Source organism: Delphinapterus leucas, chromosome 12 (assembly GCF_059928025.1).
Source record: "Delphinapterus leucas isolate spDelLeu-1000000601 "Yukka" chromosome 12, BTC_Dleu_Yukka2, whole genome shotgun sequence".
NCBI lineage: Eukaryota > Metazoa > Chordata > Mammalia > Artiodactyla > Monodontidae > Delphinapterus > Delphinapterus leucas.
Genome location: NC_143140.1, coordinates 38,097,803 through 38,111,563, shown reverse-complemented (window position 1 = coordinate 38,111,563; position 13,761 = coordinate 38,097,803). Strand labels below are relative to the sequence as shown.

At 37.8% G+C, this 13,761-nt stretch overlaps 1 protein-coding gene across 5 annotated transcripts in view; it reads left to right on the top strand.

The window, feature by feature from the left end:
* The window catches only part of FBXL4 (F-box and leucine rich repeat protein 4), a 68,201-nt gene that overhangs the window by 21,556 nt on the left and 32,884 nt on the right, over positions 1 to 13,761 (top strand). For all 5 annotated transcript variants that reach the window (XM_022553020.3, XM_022552998.2, XM_022553029.3 and 2 more), the window contains exons 4-5: positions 6,905 to 7,247; positions 12,745 to 12,989. In XM_022553020.3, coding sequence (XP_022408728.2) covers positions 6,905 to 7,247; positions 12,745 to 12,989 — 588 coding nt within the window. The remainder of the gene's footprint in view (positions 1 to 6,904; positions 7,248 to 12,744; positions 12,990 to 13,761) is intronic.

The window sequence follows — 13,761 nt, the reverse complement described above, 5'->3', positions numbered from 1 at the left end:
CTCTTGTCTACCTGCTGCTTCCTGGGAGCCCTAGAGAGATGTTCTCAGTGAGTAACAACAGGTCAGCAGTTACAGAGACAGAGTGCTTTGTGTCCAAGCACTGGACATATAGTAGGCATTCAGTGCAATCAACAGAAGGAGAAATAAGTGGGCTGGTAAAGAGAATGCTGGTTACCAACCCAGAATTAAGGGCTCCAAGTGCAGACAAAGCGCAGCCTGATAGGGATTCCATGCCGAATTTTGCACATGATACTGTAGATTTAAAATACTTACAAAGGACATTAGTGTTTGTCAGATTTGTCCAGTAGATGAATACAGTGTGTGGGCATATATAGTCAGCACGTAAACGTGCAGACTACAAAGGCCATGACTTAAAGCATTTTAATCTCATCAACACTGTTCTGGGTCTAGAGGATTAAGAGTCAGGGCTATCTCATGGAAAATTGTGTGTGTGTGTGTACACACATGCATGCACACGTGCATTTGCTTGTATTTGCTTATTTTCACTGACTAGCTTTTTAAATTCTGGCATTAATTTTCTAGAATAAAAAGAGATTGGCATAGGAAATATAGCCATTATTTTATAATAAACTTAAGTGGCATCTAATCTGTAAAAATATTGAATCACTATGTCACACACCTGAAACTATTATAATATTGTAAATCAACCATACTGTAATTAAAAATTAAAAGATTGACATATTCTCTTGTTGGATAAAGTAGATATCTTTCTCTTTCTAACTTTAAAATAATATATTCTAGTTCTATTAGAATTTTAAACAAAAACACCTAAATACACATACCCCCAAATCAATTTGTATTGGTCTCAGAGTTAATGTTAATTTAATTCAACTGGCCACAGATCTATAAAATAATTTTTCCATCTTTTTAGCACTTTTCTTTATTACTTCTTAGGCTATCAAGAAAAATCAATGATGAATCAATGATGAATATAAATAACCTAATGATACTTGAATTTTTTTTATGTTTAGACATTTAAAAATATTTCTAGGGCTTCCCTGGTGGCGCAGTGGTTGAGAGTCTGCCTGCTGATGCAGGGGACACGGGTTCGTGCCCCGGTCCGGGAAGATCCCACGTGCAGTGGAGCGGCTGGGCCCGTGAGCCATGGCCGCTGAGCCTGCATGTCCGGAGCCTGTGCTCCACAATGGGAGGGGCCACAACAGTGAGAGGCCCGTGTACAGCAAAAAAAAAAAATATTTCTAATAACTGATAAGGTTTGATATTTTTCAACTTTAAGTATGCTCTGATATTTAAACTTATATGTATAACTAAATATATAATGTTTATGCTATATAAAGTCAGAAGCAAAAATGATGCTAACATAGCATTAAACATTTAAACATGCTAGAAATGTTAAGGAAGTCATTTTAAAGCATCATCTTAACCTTGTCCATTATGCAAGGTAGAGAGAGAGAGAGGACTTTAGTAGGTTAATACATTATTACAGTAGAATATTTCTGCTCTAATCAGTGCTTGGCAAGGGACCTGGCAGAGGAGATTTCTGTATTACATTTTCAGTTTCTGTTAAGGCTCATAAAAACTTCTAATTGAAGCTAAACAATAAAATAGGCTGCTTTAGAGTCCGCATGTGTTGTGAACCAGTACAGGCAGTTATTTCACAGGGTCCCGAGTGGTCCTTGTTTCTTGGACATGAGACATTCCTCCAGCATCATTTCATGTCATTTTTCAGCAGCAACAAAAGGATGAGTAAAACCACAGTTTGAATTTTCTAATACCTTCCACCATTTACCCCAGGATTCTTGGAAATGTACTGTTCAAAATTAGGAGTGCGTTTTCCCACGAACATTGTTTTAAATGTTTCGTATTTCTGTTCTTGTATGGCTAGCTCTATTTAACGGTGTGGATTTTCAGTAGAGTGTTCAAATCAATTCCATTGTTAGAAACCCTAAAGATTTTTGCATTTAGGCTTTAGGGGCACTTCTTAGGTCTAGGCTGGCATTCTAAATTTGCTTTTCTGCCTTGTCACAGAAAGTGAGAAGATGCCCAGCTAGCTTTCCTTTCCTCCTCAAATCTGCCGCAACCTGCTCTGTTCCTTAGAACTCTTCCCCTGCCTCCCAAGATTGGATGTAGAGAGGGACCAGTCTCTCCATTCCTACTTTCAGGTTGTCTCTGAATACAAATACTCACAGGTTCTTTATACGTTTGATGGGTTTTATTCCTAGTTTTCAGGAGAGAAGTAGCAAATCTAACAAATATGGGGTGATTATAAGGGTTCTGTTAACTGCAAAATCCTACTGGTATGGTTAGTGATACGTTTACTGGAATCTCATTGAGTTTCTGCCTTGTGTTTTTATTCCTAAACGTAGAAATTAACCAAACTTCCCTTCTCCTGAGAGTGGTGCTATATGCCGTTCTTGCCCCCATCTTGGCCTAAAGACCATTATGGTACTTGTATGTCGATGACTTCTATAGTCTCAGCTCAGATTTCTCCCCTGAGTTTCATACTCTTCTGTCTATTTCAGTTCCCTAAATGCCTTGCTGTAATCAGTTTTTACCTGGATCTCAGTAGGCCATTGGCTTATCAAGAAAAAGAGGGAGAGGACTCAAATCAATAAAATTAGAAACGAAAACGAAGAAGTTACAATGGACACTGCAGAAATAAAAGGCATCCCAAGAGACTACTACAAGCAATTGTATGCCAATCAAATGGACAACCTGGAAGAAATGGACAAATTCTTAGAAAGGTATAACCTTCCAAGACTGAACCAGGAAGAAATAGAAAATATGAACAGACCAATCACAAGTAATGAAATTGAAACTGTGATTAAAAATATTACAACAAACAAAAGATCAGGACCAGATGGCTTCACAGGCTAATTCTATCAAACATTTAGAGAAGAGCTAACACCCATCCTTCTCAAAGTCTTCCAAAAAATTGTGGAGGAAGGAACACTCCCAAACTCATTCTATGAGGCCACCATCACCCTGATACCAAAACCAGGCAAAGATGCTACAAAAAAACAAAATTACAGACCAATATCACTGATGAATATAGATGCAAAAATCCTCAACAAATACTAACAAAGAGAATCCAACAACACATTAAAAGGATAATACACCATGATCAAGTGGGATTTATCCCAGGTATGCAAGGATTCTTCAATATACGCAAATCAGTCAATGTGATACACAATATTAACAAATTGAAGAATAAAAAACATATGATCATCTCAATAGATGCAGAAAAAGCTTTTGACAAAATTCAATACCCATTTATGATAAAAACTCTCCAGAAAGTGGGCACAGAGGGAACCTACCTCAACATAATAAAGGCCATATACGACAAACCCACAGCAAACATCATTCTCAATGGTGAAAAACTGAAAGCTTTCCTCTAAGATCAGGAACAAGACAAGGATGTCCACTCTCGCCACTGTTATTAAACATAGTTTGGGAAGTCCTAGCCACGGCAGTCAGAGAAGAAAAAGAAATAATAGGAATACAAATTGGAAAAGAAGAAGTAAAACTGTCACTGTTTGCAGATGACATGATAGTATACACAGATAATCCTAAAGATGCCACCAGAAAACTACTAGAGCTAATAAATGAATTTGGTAAAGTAGCAGGATACAAAATTAATGCACAGACATCTCTTGCATTCCTATACACTAACAACGAAATATCAGAAAGAGAAATGAAGGAAACAGTCCCATTCACCATTGCAATGAAAAGAATAAAGTACGTAGGAATAAACCTACCTAAGGAGGGAGAAGACCTGTACTCAGAAAACTATAAGACACTGATGAAAGAAATCAAAGATGACACAAATGGAGAGATATACCTTGTTCTTGGATTGGAAGAATCAGTATTGTGAAAATGACTATAGTACCCAAAGCAATCTACAGATTCAGTGCAATCCCTATCAAATTACCAATGGCATTTTTTACAGAACTAGAACAAAAAAATCTTAAAATTTGTATGGAGACACAGAAGACGCTGAATAGCCAAAGCAATCTTGAGGGAAAAAAATGGAGCTGGAGGAATCAGACTCCCTGACTTCAGATTATACTACAAAGCTACAGTAATCAAGACAATATGGTACTGGCACAAACACAGAAATATAGATCAGTGGAACAGGATAGAAAGCCCAGAGATAAACCCACACAGCTATGGTCAACTAATCTATGACAAAGGAGGCAGGGATATACAATGGAGAAAAGACAGCCTCTTCAGTAAGTGGTGCTGGGAAAACTGTGGACAGCTACATGTAAAAGAATGAAATTAGAACGCTCCCTAACACCATACACAAAAATAAACTCAAAATGGATTAAAGACCTGAATGTAAGACTGGACACTATAAAACTCTTAGAGGAAAACATGGGAAGAACACTCTTTGTCATAAATCACAGCAAGATCTTTTTGGATCCACCTCCTAGAGTAATGGAAATAAAAACAAAAATAAACAAATGGGACCTAATGAAACTTAAAACCTTCTGTAAAGCAAAGGAAACTACAAACAAGACCAAAAGACAACCCTCAGAATGGGAGAAAATATTTGCAAAGGAATCAACAGACAAAGGATTAATCTCCAAAATATCTAAACAGCTCATGCAGCTCAATATTAAAAAAACAAACAACCCAATCCAAAAATGGGCAGAAGACCTAAATAGACATTTCTCCAAAGAAGACATACAGATGGCCAAGAAGCATATGAAAAGCTACTCAACATCATTAATTATTGGAGAAATGCAAATCAAAACTACAATGAGGTTATCACCTCACACCGATTAGTATGGGCATCATCAGAAAATCTTCAAACAACAAATGCTGGAGAGGGTGTGGAGAAAAGGGAGCCCTCTTGCACTGGTGGTGGGAATGTAAATTGATACAGCCACTGTGGCGAACAGTATGGAGGTTCCTTAAAAAACTGAAAACAGAATTACCATATGACCCAGCAATCCCACTACTGGGCATATACCCAGAGAAAACCATAATTCAGAAAGACCCATGCACCCCAATGTTCATTGCAGCAGTGTTTACAATAGCCAGGTCCTGGAAGCAACCTAAATGCCCATCGACAGATGAACGGATAAAGAAGATGTGGTGCATATATACAACAGAATATTACTCAGCCATAAAAAGGAATGAAATTGGGTCATTTGTAGAGACGTGGATGGACCTAGAGACTGTCATACAGAGTGAAGTAAGTTAGAAAGAGAAAAACAAATGTATATTAACGCATATATGTGGAATCTAGGAAAATGGTACAGATGAACCGGTTTGCAAGGCAGAAATAGAGACACAGACGTAGAGAACAAACATATGGACACCAAGGGGGAGAAGCGGGGAGGAGAGGGGGTGGTGGTGGTGGGATGAATTGGGCGATTGGGATTGACATATATACACTAATATGTATAAAGTAGATAACTAATAAGAACCTGCTGTATCAAAAAAATAAAATTCATAAAAAGTAAATAGGCCATTCGGGCAATGAAATGAACTGACAATATATTGGAGGGGAAAAATTTGATATGATTAATAAGCATATGAAAACATTTTAAGTGTTATTAGTAGTCAGCGAATTATAAATTGTGTCACAGAGACCTGGGTCACTGTGGAATTAGAGATTATTTTTTAAAATAAAGAGTGCTTTCAGTGATCATTCTTATATATTGTTGGCATAAGCTTCTTTGAAAGCAGTTTGTAGTATGTATTGGGAGACTTAAAAATGTTCTTAATCTCTGACATAAAATCTTTATGTAAAAGTTCTGCTAGCTAAAGTAAATAAATAGAAATAGAAGTATTTATTGAAGTATTTTTGTCTGTGTTTTTAACTTTGTTATATTAGAAAACAATATTAGAGAAATGGTTATTTATGCCATATATTGGAGAATATTATATATCTAATGATGCTATGTTACAAAGAATCTTTAAATAATTTTGGAAACTAATTTTTTAAGAAGACCTATATAAAGACATGGAATATGAGTTAGGCCTTGAAGAAAAGATGGGCAGATAATTGTAGGTTAGGCATTTCATTGGGAGGGGAAGACAGCATGAGCAAACACCTTCGTGTGGAAATAAGTTTATTATCTGGAAAGTAATGATTAACCTGGCTGAAAAGTAGAAGTTCATTTTGAAGGAATAGGAGAAAATGTTATTCACCTGTTACGTGTTAGCTACTTGCTATGTACTGAGGATACAAGGATGACTAAAAGATGACAATAATGGAAACTTAGGAGAAGGGCATATATGAGACAATTTCATGAAAACTCTGATAAAATTTAATGACTAGATAAAAGAAAATCAAAGAAAATGATAGTTTTGGGACTTCCCTGGTGATCCAGTGGTTAAGACTCCGCACGCTTCCAGCGCAGGGGACATGGGTTTGATCCCTGGTGGGGGGATCTAGGATTCCACATGCCATGTGCTGTGGCCAAAGAAAAATATAATGAAAGTTTTGAATTTGTATGGCACCAGTAACAGAAACAGAGAAGGAGACCTTCGTGAGGCAAGGTGAGCAGTTTAGTTTCCACAGTTGGTTTAGGGCATGCACACGGGAGTGCTTTCTACTGTGTGCGTTAATACTTCGTGTTTACTTTATCTGTAAAACTGAGTGTTGTTCATGTACCGCTGACTACCTATTCCAGTTTTTAACTTACCAAAGTGAAATCTGCCAAAAAGGACCTTCTAGGGAGTTGTAAAAATAATTTAAGTAGTAAAAATATTTTAAGTAATAAGGTCTATGTCATTTAGGTTTAAAGTTTATTTCATGTCCTGGAAACAATTCTTGGTTTGATCCTATCCACCTTGTTTAATGCTTTTGCTTCACACTGTAACGTATTGGGCTGGGCCCCTAACATTAAGGTAACAGTAAATCTCATTCTAAACTGTATTATAGGGAAGTTTCTTTCTTTGGCAGATGGGAGATTCTTTGGTCAGAGAAACCTACGAAGGTGAATGCTTCCCAGGCTCGCCAGTTTAAACCTTGTATTAAGCAGATAAATTTTCCCACAAATCTTATACGGCTGGAAGTAAATAGTTCTCTTCTGGATTATTACACTGAATTAGATGCCGTTGTATTACATGGTACAAAGGACAAGCCAGTGCTTTCTCTCAAGACTTCACTTATTGATATGAATGATCTAGAAGATGACTATGAAGAAAAGAATGGATGTGGAATGGACAATCTGAACAAAAAGTTTAGCAGTATTGCCCTCAGGGAAGGGACAAGTAATGGATATTTTGATAAACTACCTTATGAGGTAAGCCAAAGATATTCAGTAGCATTATTGGACATACTATCATTTTAAAATGTTTAGATGTTAATGTTTATTTTGCTAGATGTCAGAGAAATCGGAGCATTAGCAAGGTATACATAATCTGATGTATTGTGTATTTTGATTTTGGAAAGACTAGACAAAATTGTGTTCAGTAACTTCACCACCTTTGTTTTGGATTGACTTTAGTGATTCTGGATAAGCTATTAAATATATGTTATTTTATCACTGATTAACAATAACCAAAATACATAAAGCAGTGATAAATTACAGTCCACTTTAATTCATAATTACACAGTGTTAATATGGGCAATATGTGCTTAACTTGATACCGGTTATATTAAAGATGATTTGCTATGAAAAATATGAGTATTAATTAGACTGTGAGAGAAATACTAATTCTGTTTAATAGTGCGCAGTTTCTCCAAGTGTCATATACTCTTCTATACTAACTCTATTCTATATTCTAACTAGCTATGATTTTTGGTCTAGGCAGGTGTAGAGTGCCTTTTACCTAAAGTCTTGTTTTCAGTGTGTCACTGCAGGGGTGTTTCCAGGGTATATTTAGCACTCCTGGCTCCCAGGCATCGAATGCCATTAGCACACCCCCTGGGGTGGGAGTAGGGCCAGGCATTCCTTCCCCTGCTGAGAAGAGCTGTGTGTGGTTAAAAATAATATAATCAGATCTTTTAAAGAAAAATTTTATAAATTTAAACTTTAACCAGTTCAACTATCCCCCTTCCACACTGGTGGGTATTTCAGGTTTCATTGTAATAATACAAGTAGCTTAACTTGCATGGAACAATAAGGTAGCCCCTTGAGTGCCTAACAGGAGCTATAATGCCTGTTCAACATTTCACAATTCAAATGCTATGGTACATCCTGTGAAGTAGCTAAAGTTGCCACATAAAGATGAATTTAAGGATCTAAGGTAATTCAGTCAGTAAGCCATGGAACCAGGATCCAGCCCAGGCCTTCTAGGTCAAGTCTTGTGTTATGGAAGGAAGCTTCATAGGTGGACAAGACACCCTGGCCCTTAGAGGGAGGAGGGAGGAAAGATGGAGGAGCAGCTGAGCTGGGAGAGAGGAGCGTGGGGTGTTGACGGTGTTGTTCCCTGGGGCTTCAAGGAGGGTCTGTCCTGGCAGCAGTGGCAGCAGCTCATCTGGAGGAAGCTCACTTCCTTGATTCTTACCCGTTTCCTAAAACTACAGTATAGAGATTTAAATTCAGGAAATGTATTTTAAAGAGTTTGTTGAATTTTATCCAGACCTGGTAAAATGCTTAACATGTCACATTCAAATGAATAACGGGAACTTCAGGCAAAGGGAAGAGAGTGTCCAAAGGTGAGAAGAAGTGAAACTGTGTGACCTGTTTGGGAACTCCAGTATTTCACTGTGGCTGGAATAGGATTTGATAGCAGAAGCTGCAAGAGATGAACTTGGACACAGGCTCAGGGCTTGCCTCGGTGCATCACTCCATAGGCCACCATCCACACAGATGACAGTGATTGGGACATCCCAGCCGTGGCAGTGCACAGCCCACCCTGCCACGTTGTAGAGGGCTCTGTGGGTTTTACCAAGAGGTTTGCATTTTCTCTCTTCAGCCAGTGGTCCTCAGGCTGCTGTGTCTCTCCTGGGTACACCGCAGAATCATTTGAGGGGAGTCATAGAGACCTTAGATTTTATAAATCATGTACTTTTGGTAAAAAAATTAGAACAAATCCAAGATTATACCTGTAATAATTTCACACTCACTTTCTTGTGTTCTCTGAATTCTTCATATGCTTTTTTTAGTGGGAGAAAAAGATGTGGAATAATAGCTAGCATTCCAGAAATTATCCATAACATGCAGGCATTTTTGCACATGCTTTGGCCCACAGTTAGAATGATTGCCCAGGTGTTTGGCCTCATGTAAAGTTTGTTTTTCGTATGTGTCATGGTATGAAGAAGATTGTGAACCTTTTCTGTAGTCAGTAGGGAAACATTGAAAGTTTTATTTACTTTAAAAGAAGAATAACAAAATGAGGTTTCCTTCTTAGATTATTCTGTTGGTAAATGAAGAATAGACCAAAAGGAGGTCAGGGTGGGAAGCAGGGATACCAGTCGGGGAGCTGCTGCAGAAATGTAGGCAAGAAGTTATGAAGCTCTGGGTACTGGAAAGTTTGGAAAGGAGGTAAGCCGGAGAAGTATTCTAGAGATGCAGAAGGTAGAAATCAAAGTAACTATTGAATGTGGACATGAAGCAGAGCATCACAAGGACTTTTAGGCTTCTGGTTGAAATGACCTGGTGGATGGATATGCCATTAATCATATACCAGTGGGTGAAGGTGGAAGGGTGCATTGACTTGGAGGTGCCTGTGATTCATCAAAGCCAACTTCTCTGATTGAGAAGTTGACAGTAGGCAGTTGCTATTTGAGTTTGAAACGCAGGAGGAAGGTCTGAGTTTACATTTGTGTGAGTCTTCTCAGACGAGGAGAGGGCTACCATGGTAGATGAAACTGACCAGGAAAACTCTGAGGGTGTGAATAAAGGGCCAAGAATAGAATTCTGGGATTACTGACATCTAAGAGTCCAGGAGAGGAAGACAAGTCAGAAAAGGCACTTGGGACAAGGATGAGATTGTCTTAAAAACAACGATAGGAAGCTAAAGAGGTATAGAGAACAGAAAATGGGTGTGGTTGGCCACACCGCTGCAGAGAGCTCAGTGACGAGTGCCCACTGGTTTTGCTCATTGGGAGATCTCTGATAATCCTTTACCATTATCGGTTCAATGGAACTATGACCATAGGGTGAGAGATGAGAAAAACCTTACCATATCTGGTTAAGGCATCAAGGAGCGGGGGAGAAGCAGAGACAAAAAGTGTTTGCTCTCTGAGCATAAGCAGAAAAATATTTCTATTAAATATACACCAATCATGGGCAAGACTGTCCACCAATAGTGAATAATACTTGGCATCCTAACACTCCACCCCTTCATGTCACACTCAATAAGGCATATCAAAATGAGGAAGAGTATGAAATTATTATAGATATTATTTGCTCTAATTTATCTTTTAAAAGAAGAGACGAGTGGCAGAAGATGTAGCAGGGTGGGAAGGTTTCTCTTTGTGATGCAAGCTGGGAGAGATTTCAGTATGCTTTTATGCTGTAGGGAAGGAGCCAATAAGGAGTAAAAGCTTCCAGTACATGCAAGGGGTTTAATCAATACAACAAAATCACATAGACGAAACCGAGAGATAGAATCAGTCGTCCTGAAGGACATTAATTAGCCATGATGAAAGCAGTACAATGCATAAAGAGTTGATGCTGCAAAACACTGAATGATCTCACAGTGAGTAAAAAGAGAAACTCTTTTTTTAAAAGTTGCCCAAATTATATAATCCAAGTTATTTAAAGGAAAAAAAAACCCCACATTTAAATATGTCAAGTGACATAATGTTTCCTTAGTTGAAAATAATTGTATTATGAGTAGAGTGGGTTTTGAGGGCAGATCAGCTGTGTTTTGAGACATACAACATCCTACATACAACATCTTACTTTCAGCGTGGTGTCAAATGGTACTTTAGGCTAGGATACCCCCATATAAAAACATCTTTTGACAGACACTAGATACTAGATGAGTAATAATTAATAGGTATTATCTTGTGGGCCTGAAGCCTGTTATCTTTTGCTTAATCACAATCCAAAAGTGCTTTTTCACATGCCAATGTCATGGTCTCAATAACTTCATTATTCTTTTTCTACTTGGATATTTGCTTAAAATATAATATTAAGGATCAGAAAATGTTTTCACACAATATACATCTTTTAATATTGGTGACTTTGGAATGATGCCAGCAATTGCTGGGAGTTATTTAAATTATAAATCATCTGGAAAAAAGTAAATTATTTATCCTCTGATACATGGATATATTTAACTTTTAATGCCTCTTTGCACTAACTGCTTAAAAATTTTACTGAAATACCTTTTAATATTGTAGTTAAAACAACAAATTTTAAATTCATTCTACAACTGTTTAAGGTCCTACGGTTGCCAAGCCCAGATGGCTCATAGGTTCTTTCAGACATTTAAGAAGTGATCAAATCCTGTATTATTTAAACTCTTTCAAGGCATAAAGAAAAAGGAAAGTTTTTAACTTCTTAGTGAAGCTGTTATAATACTCTAGCACATAAAAATAAAATTACAGACCAATTTTACTTCTGCAAACAAAATATAGTGAATAGAATTATTTTAAAATATAATACAGGGGCTTCCCTGGTGGCGCAGTGGTTGAGAGTCCGCCTGCCGATGCAGGGGACATGGGTTCGTGCCCTGGTCCGGGAGGATCCCACATGCCGCGGAGCGGCTGGGCCCGTGAGCCATGGCCGCTGAGCCTGCGCGTCCGGAGCCTGTGCTCCGCAATGGGAGAGGCCACAACAGTGAGAGGCCCGCGTACCGCAAAAAAAAAAAAAAAAGAAACTCAACCTTCTCTCTCATCTAAAGATTTTTTTACCATTTAGCAAATATTTGATATTTTTTTCTTAGTATTTCTTGGTTCAGAATAGACTATTTAGCAGTGATTCTTTGAAAATTAGTTTAGGAGCCACGACTGTTCACCATTAAGAAAAAACAAATCTTGAACTAGTTCAAAGAAACTATTTTAATTAGAGATAAAAATCTTTTTGATTCCTCCTCCTTAATACTTTTTTGTATCTGTTAGCTACTCCCTAGTCACTGCCAGTTGCCTTAAGCAGGCCCCTGATTCCTCTTCCTTGGAATCTACAGTAGCCGCCAGGCGGGTTTCCCTTCCTGCCTCCGGTAGTGCCCCCTGCAATGATCTTTCTAAACCATAAACATGACTCTGTCACTCTGCAGTTACATAAATCCCTTCAAGACTCCTCATTGCTTTCAGAATAAATCCAGGCTCCTCGGTGAGGCTCTCTGTGATCCAGTCCTTACCACTAACTAATCTTTCCTCTCCCCAGTTTTGCCTCTCACTCTTTAAAGCTGAGCCTTGCTGGTCCAAGTCCGCTTTCACTGAGGTTAGGCCTGTGTCTTGTGTCGGGCTCTAGTAGCAGTCTATGCGTCTATCCAAGCTATTAAAACATATCATCGTACTTACCAGTCCCCACTGGACTCTGGAAACCCTGAAAGTGGGAGTTCTTCTCACCAGTGTTTGACGTGTAGTTGATGTTTAGTATATGTTAAGTATGTGAAAAATTGTATTATTCAATAGATTACCAAAATATATCTTTGCACTGTAAAAAAAAAAATAGTCGACATGAATTGAATATACTTTGAATGCTCTTGAAATGTAATATATATTGCCTTATGTATGTATGGTTACTACTGATTTGGATAATTCTGTTGAATTATTTAGTATGTGAAAGTATTGTTATAAAATGTATGATACTATTGTTCTTTATTAGATCATATCATATGCTTCAAAAAGTGATATTGTTTTTTCAGTCTGGGTGATCTTGGTTTCTCTGTTTTATGTAGCTCATTCAACTGATTCTGAATCATCTGACACTACCAGACCTGTGTAGATTAGCACAGACTTGCAAACTACTGAACCAGCATTGCTGTGATCCTCTGCAGTACATCCACCTCAATCTGCAACCATACTGGGCAAAACTAAATGACACCTCTCTGGAATTTCTGCAGCCTCGCTGTACTCTCGTCCAGTGGCTTAATTTATCTTGGACTGGCAATAGGGGCTTCATCTCTGTTTCAGGATTTAGCAGGTCAGTGCCAAGCCTTGTTGAGGTTATTTAAATCAGCAGGCTATACTTACTATGTGGTAGTTTCGATAATAAAAGTTTGAAATTATATATCGTGTACTTTAGATCATGTTCAGAGTGCTTCTGCTTACAAAAGTGGATGAGTTAGTTTCACCATCCTCTTCAGCTAGACTTCACAAGATGGAGGGAAATTATGCCCTTTACCTCATATTTTTTAAATCCCAAGGAACTTTCAACAGAGCTCCTTTTTTTCTCTCTCATATTTTCAGCACAGATGATTAACACATTCTAGAAACTATTTCCAAATCAAAATCTACCTCCCTAATGTGATTTGTCAGAAATGGAAAACAATTTATTATAGAACATTTTTAATTAAATCTTAATTACATGTGCAATACATCACCCAAATTTAGAAGCTCATTTAAACTAATTATGTTGAAAATGCAATTGCATGTTAAATAGGCGACCACACTTGCAGACCTGCCCAGGTGTTTCTGCTCCTTTCTATTTAAGCATTTAGTTTCCTTACTATTAAATTGTCACCTGTTAAACATTTGAAAGCTTGCACGAGTACATATTCATTTAGTAATGCCATAGTCATTTTTCTTGTGAAACAAACAGGTGTTTTTCTCCTAACCTTGATGGTTATTCTCATTGTATGTTACAATATAATCTGTTTCATTAAGTTAAACAACGAAGAAGTAGACACTTTGGGGAAATTACCTGTTTGTTTGTTTGTTTGTTTGTTTTTTGCGGTACGCGGGCCTCTCACTGT